We start from the raw sequence: 15,680 nt of genomic DNA on the forward strand, positions 1-15,680 counted from the left end.
TCCTTCTCCTGCAAGCTCTATGATTCTCTACTCCACTTTGGCCATGCTGGCCTCTTCGTTGTTCCTTGAACTCACCAAGTATTCCTGTGCCTGCCCTTTCTCCACATAGGTACACGGCTCCCTTCCCAGGTAAGCTAGCAATGCTCCCCCCCAAGCCTGACCCTCTCTAGCCGACTTAGCCCTGCTGTATTTTTCTCAATAGCACTATCCATGTCTGGTATACCAGATGTTTGTTTATTGTGGAACTCAGATAGTTGTTGAATAGATAACACACTCCAAACCCTACCTGGCAACACTCATAACTCAATGTCAGCCACTCAGTAAATGGGAGATGTTGTTCATATCCTTGGACTGACTCTTCTGTGAGTCCAGAGATTTGAAACACTTGGGAAAATGGGATATGGGAAAGCTACGGAGAATCACATCTCTCAAGGCCCCCCTCAAAGTCAGCGCCCGGGTGTAACCTTGCCATGTTACCTAAATGTTCAGTCTGGACAGTCTGACTGACATTTGCTGACGGTTTCAGGAAGGCTGCCAGGGTGGTGCTTTTCACACTCTCCAGGACCACAGTGGCCAGTGCGGAGGTCTCTTCTTTTGTGAAGTTGGAGGATGTGGATGTTTGTTCAAGCACAGAGGCAAAGCTCTCAACTGCACTCTGCAAGGAAAGGTGTTTGCACGCTGTGCGCTCTCTTTCTCTCTCTCTCCCCCTCCTTCTCTCTCTCTCTCTCCCTTCTTCTGCCTCTCCCCCTCCCTCCTTCTCTCTCTCCCTCCCTCTCTCTCTTTCCCTCCCTCTCTCCCCCCCTCTCTCTTTCTCTCCTCAAGAGACTGGGTTGACAGTCTAAGCCAATGAAGAATTAAAAGGGCATCTACTCAGCTTCCTTTTCCTGATCCCAAAGGCCCCCTTGGGATGCAAAATGGTGTAGCCTTTAAATCAGCACCTGGAATAACATTGCTTGCACATAGCTCCAAACCAGCGATTTCCCCTCCTGGAATTAATCCTTCCAGAAATGCTTAAAAAGTGTGCAAGGATCTTGTCCAGTGATGTTTATTTCAGTATGGCTTTTGATAGCAAGAAGTCAGAAAGTCTAAATGTCCAACAGATTGGCTAAATAAATGATGATGGAATCAAATCATGCAATAGTATGCAGCTGTTAATAAAAGAATGGTGTAATATATGTATATATATATATATATATATAGACATATTAACAAGCAAAAAGGTCCATGAGCTATTAAGTAAAGAAAATTACAGGGTAACATGTATATAGTATCTCATTTCACTTAAAAAAACAAGTACTTTCATTAAAATGTTTATACTTATAACATTAATATTTCTGGCACACAGACATAAAAATAATCAATACTTACTATGAGCCAGGTATTAAGTGTCTTACATATGTTAATTTTAGGATGATATCTGTGAAGTAAAGACTATTGTGTCCATTTTTGGATGGGGAAACAGGATACACATCTAGGAGGTAGCAGAACCAAGATTTGAACCTTGGCAGGCTGGTATCAGAGGCTGAATCCTTCTAGTAGGTGTTCACTAAATGGCTTCAGTGTGTGTGTGTGTCTGTCTGTGCATGAGCATGCGATTCACAAAGTGAAAGCGTATGGAAAGATATACATCCAAATGTTAACATTGATTATATCTGAGGAATAGAGTTAAGGAAAGAATAGCAATAATAATATTAATGTTGATACGATTCCCTTTATTGATCATCAATAAATTGACTTCTTCAATGTGACTCTGACCCCAACCAAAAAAAAAATATATATGAGAAGGATTCACTACCTAATAAATACAAGGAAGAAATTAATTGACTCCAGTCAGATGAGGAAGGAAATTAACTGAAATCCTAGTAGGAATACCAATTTCTATCTATCCAAACTGCATAGTAAAAACATGAAAAGAGGGGCATCTGGGTGGCTCAGTCAGTTAAGGATCCAGCTCTTGGTTTTGGCTCAGATCATGATCTCAGGGTCGTGAGATCGAGCCCCGCGTTGGGCTCCATCGTGAGATCGAGCCCTGCGTTGGGCTCCACACTCAGTGGAGAGTCTGCTTGAGATTCTCTCTGTCCTTCTCCTTCTGACCCTCCCCCCGTGCTCACTCTCTCTCTCTCTCCCTGAAATAAAGAAATAAATCTCTTAAAAAACATGAAAAGAATTTCAGTAAAAACTGGATGAGGGTACAACTTGAGAGATGTTCGTTCTGGAGAAACAAGACACACAGAGTTCTGTAACCATATCCCAAGTGCAAGGCATGAGTGTGGGGTCCCTGCCCACCAACACACAGAAAAATCTCAGGTAGAATCATCCTGCAAAAACGTCCTGAATTCCATGGCTGAGGAAACCTCATTAAAACTCCCTTTGAAATGTGAAATCTATTCTTAGCTGGGAATGCTATTTTATTTCCTTGGGGAGGTTAAACATCGGTAAGCAAACTAAGACACCATTGAACACACTTCTTGTTCAATTTAGAAAGTTTTGTGATCTTTGGCATAATCTGGAAAGTGATTGTTGAAAGGGTTTGGAACAATTCAACACGTTAGAGAAGTTAACTGAGTAACCACGTGATTTCACTGCCAAAAGCAATTAGATGTGTGATAAATGTGTATTTAGTATGAACATTGTAAGAGAACACAGCTGTTGATAAATGGTTTTGAATATTTAAAAAAATCTGAATTATTACATTTACACATTTGATTGATTGGATTTACGAATCCCTTGAATGCATAATGACTTTGCCTTTTAGATTGTAAATCTTCCTCATTAGGTATTTGAAATTTGGAGGGAAATAAGAATATTCGTAAACATAGTATAAAATGAGGGAATCTAACTAAATTTGTAAAATTGGTTCATTTATGGAAATTTAATCTGAAAACCCTATGAGTGAATGTACACTTAATGAATAAATATGTTTTACCAATAAATTAATTTTAAATCAAATTACAAATGAAAGCATTATTCTTATTTTGGTACAAAACCAATCAAATTTATTAATAAACTAACAACAACTGTAAGTTCAACTTAAAGTCTTAAGAAAAACTAGGTTTTAAAATCTACCATTGTAATGACCGAGTAATCCTATCTCTAGGTATTTACCCTGGAGAAATGAAAAATCAGGGACACACACACACACACAGACAGACACACAGACATACAAACTGGATGCGAATGTTTACAGCAGCTCTACTGATTAATGCCCAAAGCTGAGGTGGGGGTCAGGGGAAGAGGGAGATGTTGGTTACGTGGAAGCAACTCAGATGTCCTTCCCAGATGAATGGATAAACCATGGTACATCCATAAAGTGGGGTACTACTCAGCCATAAAAAGGGATGAAGCACCCACCTGTGCTTTAATGTGCATGAACCTTAAAAATATTATACTCCGAGTAAAAAGCCAGACACCACATTTTGTAGGACTCCTTTTTCATAACATACCCAGAACAGGTACGTCTAAAAAGACAGAAAACAGATTAGTGGTTGCCAGGGGCTTGCAGAGGGAGGGATGAGGAACAGCTGCTTCATGGGTCCAAGTTTCCTTTTGGGGGGATGGTGGTGGTGGTGGTGGTGTTTACACAATGTTGTGAATGTAGACAATGTCACTAACAGTTATAAAAAAAATAAGAATTGGGACTATTGATCACAACCTTGATGAATCTCAAAGGCATTATGCTGAGTGAAAGAAGCCACATCCTGGGGGCACCTGGGTGGCTCAGTCGGTTAAGCGTCTGCCTTCAGCTCAGGTCATGACCCGGGGTCCTTGGATTGAGCCCCACCCGGGGCTCCCTGATCAGCTGGGAGCCTGCTTCTCCCTCTCCCTCTGCCTCTCCCCCCACCCCCACTCATGCTCTCTCTCTCTCTCCACCCCCCAATAAATAAATAAAAATCTTTAGAAAGAAAGAAAGAAAGACAGAAGCCACATCCTGTGTGATTCCATTTATATAATATTCTTGAAAAGACAAGACTCTAATGACAGAGATTTACTGGGGCTGGTGGTGGAGGGAGCATCTAACGATCAAGGGGAAGCCCAAGGGAGAGTTTGGGAAGGAAAAGGAACGGCTCTATATTCTGATTGTGGTGGTGGTTACACAAATCTACTTAGGTAATAAAACTCATAAAACTGGACAGAGAAGGGCAATTTTACTCTATGTTAAATTTTAAAAACTTGCAGCTGAAGTAAATTAAATGCTAACTCAACCATTAATAATAAGAGGACTTTCTGTACCCAAAGTGTCCCCCCCAGGATGTTCAAAGCTTGAAACCCGGTTACAAAGACTTTGCTGTTACCTTCAGAGAAACCACGGCAGTTCTGTTTCCACAGGCATTGTCCAGAACACTGAAGGTGGCGTTCATTAGTGTGCAGAAGGAACCCTGTGCCCCAGAGAAAGAGCATGAGTGAGCCACTGATTGATCGATCCCCCAGCATGTGAAGTACACATTGGCCATCCAGTCTACCACAAGAGTGGTCCTAGACAGCTAAGGAGTCAGGAGGCTCTAGAATTCTCAGGAAAATGGAAACTCACCATTTGAGCAGACTTGGAGTCACAACACCTTTCTCTTCAATGAATAAAAGAAGCAAATACAAAGAAACAGCAAAACTACTTAGTGGGGTCAAAGATGGGGGAATGTGTGAAAAAAACATCAAGTGGTCCAAATCGAGTATTATTCAGCCACCAAAAGGAGTAAAGCATTGGCACAATGTGGATGTTGTGAATGTGGACAATGTCACAATGTGGATGAACCTTGAAAACATCATGCTGGGTGGATGAACCTTGAAAACATCATGCTGGGTGAGAGAAACCACACACACACACACACACAAAAACCACATACTGTATGATTACACTTATATGAAATATGCAGAATAGACTAACTGATGCACACAGGGAGCAGATCAGTGTTTACCAAGGGCCAGAGGCAGGAGGAACTGGAGGGCAATGTTGTTAGGGATACAGTTTCTTTTGAGGGGATGAAAATGTTTGAGGGCTAGAAGTGATGGTTGCACACCATGGTGAGTATACTAAATACCACAGCAACAAAAACTTATGATGTACTATATGCTGGCTAACTGAACATAAAAATTTTTTTTTAAATAAAAAATAAATAAGTTGTTAGAATGGTGAAGTTTTAGGTGTATCTCACCACAATTTTTATTTTTTAATTTAATTTAATTTTATGAAGTTATGTTAGTCACCATACAATACATCATTAGTTTTGATGTAGTGATCCATGATTCATTGTTTTCGTAAATCACCACAATTTAAAAAAAAAAACAACATATTTTCTTCTGTTAGTGAAAGAATTCCCAAGTTTTAGATAGACAAATGTCCTCCCTTCTCAGCTTTCCTTGAAGCCAGATATAAACAGAAGTGATACTGGGTTAAACTCTTAAAGAGAAGAACTATGCCATTCACTTCCCCCTCCCCTCTGCCCACCAGCTGAAATGCAGACGTGATGGCAGGGGCTGGAGCAGCCATCTTGGACCACAAAGTGGGACGCTTGTGTTGATGCTGGCAGAAGATTTACAGAGCCATCATATCAACTCTCCACAGCAGACACTCAGATTGTTTACAAGGAGAGAAATAAACTGTTATACAATTTAGGTCACCATTATTTTGGCCTTTGTTAAAGCTGCAAAACAACCTCCTACCTGAGTGGTTTCTAGGAACCTTCTAGAAACTTCTAGAAGTTCTTCTAGGAACTTCTAGAAGGTCTTCTAGGAAACTCAAGAGCTAGGAACCTTAAAAATACTTAACATGTTCAGGCTCCACTGCTCCTCCCACTTTGCAGAGCTGGACCTGCTCATTGTTGGGTATCACATCTTCTTTACACTTGAAGGGAGTCTCTAGGAAGAAAACAAAAGCAACCAAATTAAAGCTCAACCACAGCAAACTATGATTGAAAGACAAATCTGATTTCATTATCCCCTGCTTCAAATCCATCCATTACCAGATTATATGATAGCTACACACTGAAACATCAGGGACTTTGAGAAGCAGGAGACTGAGTGAAAAGATCCGGTCAGAAAAGACTATCCAGAGCATGATGCCATTTTTATAATGCTCCAAAGCAAGCAAAACTTAGTGAAGTATTGTTTAGGGATACATACATGGGGGGCATTTTTTTAAGTAGGGGAATTATAAACATAAAGTTCCCAGTAGTCCCCTCTGAGGAGGACTAAGGGAGATCTAATGGGGAACGAACATGCAGGAAACACAAGGGCATTGATGATATTCTAGTTCTCATGTTGGTGAGGGGCCTCAGGCATACTCATTTTATTATTATACTTCATTGCCTCCATATAAGCTACCTCTATTTTTAATGTATCAGGTATCCACAATTTAAAAAAATTGAAACCTTTCACAATTCCCTATTGTTCTCAGGGGAAAATAAAAAAAAATCTTCAAAATTCCTCACATGGCTCACCAGTTCCTGCAGGATCTGACCTCTGCCCATGTCCTAAGGTGCACCTAATGCCATTTCCCCTCGTCCTCACTCTATGTTAGCCTCAGAGCCTTTGCACATGCCACAACCTGGCACACTGAGATCTCCACTCTTCATCTGGATAATTCCTACTCTTCCTTCAAGCTTCAGCTTAAATGTCACTTGCCCAGAGTATATTAAATATCTCATTACTCACTCTGAAGCACATTATGATTTTTCAGGAGTCACACTCATTGTGCTTATTAAATAATTATGTGTGTGCTCTCTACTTCCTTCCCTAGACTATGAACTACATGAAGGCGAATATCATGTCCATCACATCCAGGACTGAATCATCAGTGCCTAGTACAGGGGCCTATTTGACTAATAGATGTTCCAAGAATAATTTATTGAATGAGTGAATTAATCAATGAGTGAATGAATACATTAGAAAAGAGAGAATTGTAGATGAGGTAAAAGTAAGAGGAAGATCCTGAGTTTGAGTAGATTGAGGATTTCACAACCAAACCAAGACACAGATTCCATTGCCAAGAGACACAAAGAAATGATTACTTTTGCAGCTGAAGTTCAAGGAGCCTTCTGGATTGGGTTGAAAGCCCCCAGTGCAGCTACAGCTGTAGGAGCCCAGGGCATTGGTGCAGACAGAATTGGGGCCACATGGTGATGGATCTTGGGAACACTCATCAATATCTGCAAAGAACTTGAGAATATCAACCAACCCAGAAGAATCAGGAGATACTTCTTTCTAGGGATGTTCAGCAAACTCTCTTCTCACCTCTACATTCGACTTCTTGGTCTGTGAAGCTCGGCTGTCCATTGCTTGGTACAAAGCCAGGAGAGCAGGTGCAAAAGTAGCTCCCAGGAGTGTTGGTGCATGTTGCATTGGAAGGGCACATGTGAAGGCACTCATCAATATCTATAGGGTAGAGAATGGGCATGAGGCAGAGTTGGCTAGCAATCCTCCAAAAGTCATGCTTCCAATGCATAGAGTTATCCCTAAAAAATGGTAGCCCAAGCAGGGACAACATTTCCCAGAACCTCTGCATGTAGGTGGGGCCATGTGACTAGTTTTCACTTATAGAATGTGAGCAGGTACGACATTTGTCTCTTCTGGGCCAAGGTGGTTGCAAAGTGGGTGTGCCTTCTCTCTCTTTCCCCACCACTGGCTGAACCAGGGATTCCAAAGCCATAAGGCATATGAGAACCAACAGATACAAGGAAGTGGATCCCTATATCACCATGTGGAGAAAAGCTGCCCACTGGCCAGGTATGTCTATATTGGATGGTAATGAGAGCAAGAAATTTCTATTAGCGTTAAGCTAGTGATTCTCAACTGAGGGCAGCGTGCTCCCTCTACCCCCTGCCAGGGGACATTGGGCAACGTCTAGAGACATCTTTGGTTGTCGTGACTGGGCTGGGGGTAGGGGGTGATCTAGTGGGCAGAAGCCACAGATACTGCCAAATATCCTACAGTCCCCAGGGCAGCCCACCACCACAAAGAACTACCTAGCCCAAAATGTCAATAGCACCAGAGTCGAGGAACCCTGGCCTACTAATACAGGGGGATGCCAGATCACCATGGCACTATGGAGTTACCTCTCCATCTGGAGGTTTCTGAGCCATAGGGGATATATGGAATAGAATGTCCTAGGAAAAAAATAATCAGGAGGGAGGTAAGGGCAAAAGTTTTCATATTCCTCTGTGAATTCACAAAACAGAAGGAATAAACAGGCAACATCCATTAGAGGCCTGTGCAAGTATACAATGTGTTGCACTGGGCATTGCCATGGAGCATTAGGAGAAGTCCTTGGGATATGAATGTAGACTAATTTGGAGATCTCAAAGGACAGGAGAATGACCCACAGTTGGAAGGTACAGGGAAGTGGTTTTCCTCTCGGTATCACAGAAAACATCTCTAAACAAAGGGTGCCCTTCTTTTAACAGTGAGCTCCCCACTTACAGACACATTTAAGCATCCACTAGGTGAACGCTCGTCAGAAATAGCAGAGATGGGACCTAAGCAAGATGGCGGAGGAGTAGGAGACCTAAATTTCATCTGGTCCCAGGAATTCAGCTGGATAGGGATCAAACCATTCTGAACACCTACAAACTCAACAGGAGATTGAAGAAAAGAATAGCAACAAATCTCTGAACAGAAAAGCGACCACTTTCTGGAAGGTAGGATGTGTGGAGAAGTGAATCCGAGGCAATATTCGGGAGGATAGATGGCGGGGAAGGGGGGCTCCGTCGGCCAGCTACCAGCAAGTGATAGAGCAGCGGAGCACAAAATCGGAACTTTTAGAAGTCAGCCCCGCTGAGGGACGTCGCTCCAGTGGCTAAGCGGGGGGGTGGAACCCTCGTGGGGACAGTGTGGTCTCAGGACCCTCGGTGTCACAGAAAGACCAGGGGTGCCTGAGTGTGGCAGAGCTCCCAGGTATTGGAGCGGGGAAGCTGGCTGCAGAGATGGAGCCGATGAGTGGGCTCTCAGCCCTGGGTTGCCATAAATCGTGATCCGCGGCACAGTTGGGTCACTGCTCTTCCAGCAGGGACCCAACAAGCGGCAGATCCGGGGAGACTCCCCTTCCTCCCCTGGGAGGAGTGGCGTGGGAGTGCACCGTGGGGATCTGCTGGGTTTGGAGACTCCACACGGGGTCATGTGCCAGAGATAGAAATGCTTAGTCACAGGCCGGGTGAGCCCGGCGTGCGGCCGGAGACTGGGGAGACGGGAGTGACTGACTGCTTTTCTCTGGGGGCTCACTGAGGAGTGGGGCCCCGAGTTCTCGTCTCCTCCGGGGCAGAGATTGGGAGGCCGCCATTTTCACTCTCGGCCTCCAAAGCTGTACGGAAAGCTTGCAGGGAACAAAAGCTCCTGAGAGCAAACCCGAGCAGATTACTTAGCCCAGACCGGCAAGGGCGGGACAATTCCACCTCCAGCAAAGACATTTGGGAACCACAGCAACAGGCCCCTCCCCCAGAAGATCAGCAAGAACAGCCAGCCAAGACCAAGTTTACCGATCAATGAGAACAGCAGAACTCCAGAGCTAGGGGAATACTGCACATAGAATTCATGGCTTTTTCCCCATGATTCTTTAGTCTTTCAACTTTAATTTTTTTTAACTTTCTTTTTTTTTTAATTTTTCTTTTTCCTTTTTCAACCAACATCTTATCAATCCCTTTTTTAAAAAATCTTTTTTATTTTTCATTTTTAGAGTCATATTCTATCCCTTCATAGTAGTTAACCTTATTTTTGATATATATATATATATATATATATATATATATGTTGTTCTCTCTTTAAAATTTTGGATACAGTTTCTTCTAACAGACCAAAATATACCCTAAATCTCTAGTGTATGGCTTTGTTCTAGTCTCCTGCCTGATCACCCTCTCTCCACCCCCCTTTTTTTTTTAAGTCCTCTTCTTTCTTTTTTCAACCAATTTCTTATCTTATCAATTCCTTTTATAAAATCTTTTATAATTTTCATCTTTACAGTCATATTCCATCCCTTCATCGTATTAACCCTTATTTTTTGTACATATATAAGTTTTTCTTTCTTTAAAATTTTGGGAGGCACTTTCTTCTAATAGACCAAAATATGCCCCAAATCTAGTGTGTGGCACTGATCTATGCACCAGCCTGATCATATTTGATCATATTCTATTTTTTTTGTATGTTTTGTTTATTTGTTTTTATCTTTTTCTTTTTCATTTTTCTTTCTTTCCCTTTCTTTTCCCCCAGTTTCAGGTCTTTTCTGATTTGTTCAGTGTATATTTTCTGGGGACGTTGTTACCCTGTTACCATTTTGTTCTCTCATTCATCTATTCTCCTCTGGACAAAATGACAAGACGGAAAAAATCACCTCAACGAAAAGAACAAGAGGCAGTACCAACTGCCAGGGACCTAATCAATACGGACATTAGTAAGATGTCAGAACTAGAGTTCAGAATGATGATTTTAAAGATACCAGCTGGGCTTGAAAAAAGCATGGAAGTTATTAGAGAAATGCTTTCTGGAGAAATAAAAGAACTAAAATCTAACCAAGTCAAAATCAAAAAGGCTATTAATGAGGTGCAATAAAAAATGGAGGCTCTAACTGTTAGGATAAATGAGGCAGAAGAGAGAATTAGTGATATAGAAGACCAAATGATGGAAAATAAAGAAGCTGACAAAAAGAGAGATAAACAACTCCTGGATCACAAGGCCAGAATAAGTGATACATAAGATGAAACAACATTAGAATAATTGGGTTCCCAGAAGAAGAAGAAAGAGAGAGAGGGGCAGAAGGTATATTGGAGCAAATTATAGCAGAGAACTTCCCTAATTTGGGGAAGGAAACATATCAAAATCCAGAGGCACAGAGAACCCCCCTCAAAATCAATAAAAATAGGTCAACACCCTGACATCTAATAGTAAAACTTACGAGTCTCAGAGACAAAGAGAAAATCCTGAAGGCAGCTCAGGAGAAGAGATCTGTAACCTACAATGGTAGAAACATTAGATTGGCAACAGACCTATCCACAGAGACCTGGCAGGCCAGAAAGGACTGGCAGGATATATTCAGAGCACTAAATGAGAAAAATATGCAGCCAAGAATACTATATCCAGCTAGGCTGGCACTGAAAATAGAAGGAGAGATAAAAAGCTTCCAGGACAAACAAAAACTAAAGGAGTTTGCAAACACGAAACCAGCCCTACAAGAAATATTGAAAGGGGTCCTCTAAGCAAAGAGAGAGCCTAAAAGAAACATAGACCAGAAAGGAACACAGACAATATACAGTAACAGTCACCTTACAAGCAATACAATGGCACTAAATTCATATCTTTCAATAGTTACCCTGAATGTAAATGGACTAAATGCCCCAATCAAAAGACACAGGGTATCAGATTGGATAAAAAAACAAGACCCATTGATATGCTGTCTGCAAGAGACTCATTTTAGACCCAAAGACACCCCCAGATTGAAAGTGAGGGGGTGGAAAACCATTTACCATGCTAATGGACACCAAAAGAAAGCTGGGGTAGCAATCCTTATATCAGACTAATTAGATTTTAAACCAAAGACTGTAATAAGAGATGAGGAAGAACACTATATCCTACTTAAAGGGTCTATCCAACAAGAAGATCTAACAATTGTAAATATCTATGCCCCTAACATGGGAGCAGCCAATTATATAAGCCAATTAATAACAAAAGCAAAGAAACACATCGACAGCAATACAATAATAGTGGGGGACTTTAACACCCCCATCACTGAAACAGACAGATCAAGATCATGTAAGCAAAAGATCAACAAGGAAATAAAGACTTTAAATGACACACTGGACCAAATGGACTTCACAGATATATTCAGAACATTCCATCCCAAAGCAACAGAATACATATTCTTCTCTAGTGCCCATGGAACATTCTCCAGAATAGATCACATCATAGGTCTCAAATCAGGTCTCAACTAGTACGAAAAGATTGGGATCATTCCCTGCATCTTTTCAGACCACAATGCTTTGAAACTAGAACTCAATCACAAGAGGAAAGTCAAAAAGAACTCAAATACATGGAGGCTAAAGAGCATCCTACTAAAGAATGAATGGGTCACCCAGGAAATTAAAGAAGAATTAATAAAATTCATGGAAACCAATGAAAATGAAAACACAACTGTTCAAAATCTTTGGGATGCAGCAAAGACAGTCTTAAGAGGAAAGTATATAGCAATACAAGCCTTTCTCAAGAAACAAGAAAGGTCTCAAATACACAACCTAACCCTACACCTAAAGGAGCTGGAGACAGAAGAGCAAATAAAGCCTAAACCCAGCAGGAGAAGAGAAATAATAAAGATCAGAGCAGAAATCAATGAAATAGAAACCAAAAGAACAGTAGAACAGGTCAACGAAACTAGGAGCTGGTTCTTTGAAAGAATTAACAAGATTGATAAACCCCTGGCCAGAATTATCAAAAAGAAAAGAGAAATGACCCAAATAAATAAAATCACGAATGAAAGAGGAGAGATCACAACCTACACCAAAGAAATACAAACAATTATAAGAACATATTGTGACCAACTATATGCCAGCAAATTAGATAATCTGGAAGAAATGGATGCATTCCTAGAGATGTATCAACTACCCAAACTGAACCAGGAAGAAATAGAAAACTTGAACAGACCTATAACCACCAAGGAAATTGAAGCAGTAATCAAAAATCTCCCAACAAACAAAAGCCCAGGTCCAGATGGCTTCCCAGGGGAATTCTACCAAACATTTCAAGAAGAATTAATACCTATTCTTCTGAAACTGTTCCAAAAAATAGAAATGGAAGGAAAACTTCCAAACTCGTTTTATGAAGCCACCATTACCTTGATCCCAAAACCAGACAAAGACCCCATCAAAAAGGAGAATTACAGACCAATATCCTTGATGAACATGGGTGCAAAAATTCTCACCAAGATACTAGCCAATAGGATCCAACAGTACATTAAAAGGATTATTCACCACAACCAAGTGGGTGGGATTTATCCCTGGGCTGCAAGTTGGTTCAACATCTACAAATCAATCAATGTGATACAATACATTAATAAAAGAAAGAACAAGAACCATATGATCCTCTCAGTAGATGCAGAAAAAGCATTTGACAAAGTACAGCATCCTTTCTTGATCAAAACTCTTCAGAGTATAAGCATAGAGGGTATATACCTCAATATCATAAAAGCCATCTATGAAAAACCCACAGCAAGTATCATTCTCAATGGGAAAAAACTGAGATCTTTCCCCCTAAGGTCAGGCACACGGCAGGGATGTCCACTATCACCACTGCTATTCAACATAGTATTAGAAGTCCTAGCCACAGCAATCAGACAACAAAAAGAAATCAAAGGCATCCACATCGGCAAAGAAGTCAAACTCTCACTCTTTGCAGATGATATGAAACTTTATGTGGAAAAGACTCCACCCCAAAACTGCTAGAACTCATACAGGAATTCAGTAAAGTGGCAGGATATAAAATCAATGCACAGAAATCAGTGGCATTCCTATACACCAACAACAAGATAGAAGAAAGAGAAATGAAGGAGTCGATCCCATTTACAATTGCACCCAAAACCATAAGATACCTAGGAACAAATCTAACCAAAGAGGCAAAGAATGTGTACTCAGAAAACTATAAAATACTCATGAAAGAAATTGAGGAAGACACAAAGAAATGGAAAAACGTTCCATGCTCATGGATTGGAAGAACAAATATTGTGAAGATGTCAATGCTTCCTAGAGCAATCTACACATTCAATGCAATCCCTATCAAAATACCATCCACTTTTTTCAAGGAAATGGAACAAATAATCCTAAAATTTGTATGGAACCAGAAAAGACCCCGAATAGCCTGAGGATTGTTGAAAAAGAAAAGCAAAGCTGGCAGCATCACAATTCCAGACTTCAAGCTCTATTACAAAGCTGTAATCATCAAGACAGTATGGTACTGTCACAAAAACAGACACATAGATCAATGGAACAGAATAGAGAGCCCAGAAATGGACCCTCAACTCTATGGTCAGCTGATCTTCAACAAAGCAGGAAAGAATGTCCAATGGAAAAAAGACAGTCTCTTCAGCAAATGGTGTTTGGAAAATTGGACACTCACATGCAGAAGAATGAAACTGGACCATTTCCTTACACCACACACAAAAATAGACTCCAAATGGTTGAAAGATCTAAATGTGAGACAGGAGTCCATCAAAATCCTAAAGGAGAACACAGGCAGCAACCTCTTCGACCTCAGCTGCAGCAACTTCTTCCTAGAAACATCGCCAAAGGCAAGGGAAGCAAGGGCAAAAATGAACCATTGGGGCTTCATCAAGTTAAAAAGCTTTTGCACAGCAAAAGAAACAGTCAACAAAACCAAAAGACTACCGACAGAATGGGAGAAGATATTTGCAAATGACATATCAGATAAAGGGCTAGTATCCAAAATCTATAAAGAACTTCTTAAACTCAACACCCAAAGAACAAATGATCCAATCAAGAAATGGGCAGAAGACATGAACAGACATTTTTCCAAAGAAGACATCCAAATGGCCAACAGACACATGAAAAAGTGCTCAACATCGCTCAGCATCAGGGAAATCCAAATCAAAACCTCAATATCACCTCACACCAGTCAGAATGGCTAAAATTAACAAGTCAGGAAATGACAGATGTTGGCAGGGATGCGGAGAAAGGGGAACTCTCCTACACTGTTGGTGAGAATGCCAGCCGGTACAGCTACTCTGGAAAACAGTATGGAGGTTCCTGAAAAAGCTGAAAATAGAGCTACCATACAACCCAGCAATTGCACTACTGGGTATTTACCCCAAAGATACAAATGTAGGGATTCTAAGGGGTACATGCACCCCAATAATTATAGCAGTAATGTCCACAATATCCTAACTGTGGAAAGAGCCAAGATGTCCATCGACAGATGAATGGATAAAGAAGATGTGGTCTATATATACAATGGAATATTATGCAGCCATCAAAAGGAACGAAATCTTGCCATTTGCAATGACGTGGATAGAACTGGAGGGTATTATGCTGAGCAAAATAAGTCAATCAGAGAAAGACATGTATCATATGACCTCACTGATATGAGGAATTCTTAATCTCAGGAAACAAACTGAGGGTTGCTGGAGTGGTGGGGGGTGGGAGGGATGGGGGGGCTGGGTGATGGACATTGGGGAGGGTATGTGCTATGGTGAGCACTGTGAATTGTGTAAGACTGTTGAATCACAGACCTGTACCTCTGAAACAAATAATACATTATATGTTAAAAAAAAAAAAAAGAAGAAGAAGAAGAAGATAGCAGGAGTCGAAGAATGAAGGGGGGGAAATCAGAGGGGGAGATGAACCATGAAAGACTATGGACTCTGAAAAACAAACTGAGGGTTCTAGAGGGGAAGGGGTGGAGGGATGGGTTAGCCTGGTGATGGGTATTAAAGAGGGCACGTTCTGCAAGAAAAAAAAAAGAAAGAAAGAAAAAAGAAGGGGGCCTGGGTGGCTCAGTTGGTTAAGCAACTGCCTTCGGCTCAGGTCATGATCCTGGAGTCCCAGGATCGAGTCCCGCATCGGGCTCCCTGCTCGGCAGGGAGTCTGCTTCTCCCTCTGACCCTCCTCCCTCTCATGCTCTCTGTCTCTCATTCTCTCTCTCTCAAAATAAATAAATAAAAAATTTAAAAAAAAAAAAAAAAAAAAAAAAAAAAAAAAAAAAAA

General features: G+C 41.1%; 1 protein-coding gene across 1 annotated transcript in view; it reads right to left on the bottom strand.

Annotated features, from left to right (window-relative positions):
- Positions 1 to 15,680, bottom strand: part of ADGRE1 (adhesion G protein-coupled receptor E1) — a 59,361-nt gene that overhangs the window by 17,727 nt on the left and 25,954 nt on the right. The window contains exons 7-11 of the mRNA XM_044918317.1: positions 7,225 to 7,365; positions 7,002 to 7,139; positions 5,762 to 5,850; positions 4,293 to 4,376; positions 478 to 655 (exon numbers count right to left, since the gene is read on the bottom strand). Coding sequence (XP_044774252.1) covers positions 478 to 655; positions 4,293 to 4,376; positions 5,762 to 5,850; positions 7,002 to 7,139; positions 7,225 to 7,365 — 630 coding nt within the window. The remainder of the gene's footprint in view (positions 1 to 477; positions 656 to 4,292; positions 4,377 to 5,761; positions 5,851 to 7,001; positions 7,140 to 7,224; positions 7,366 to 15,680) is intronic.

This window comes from Neomonachus schauinslandi, chromosome 1 (genome assembly GCF_002201575.2).
Source record: "Neomonachus schauinslandi chromosome 1, ASM220157v2, whole genome shotgun sequence".
Classification (NCBI taxonomy): Eukaryota; Metazoa; Chordata; class Mammalia; order Carnivora; family Phocidae; genus Neomonachus; species Neomonachus schauinslandi.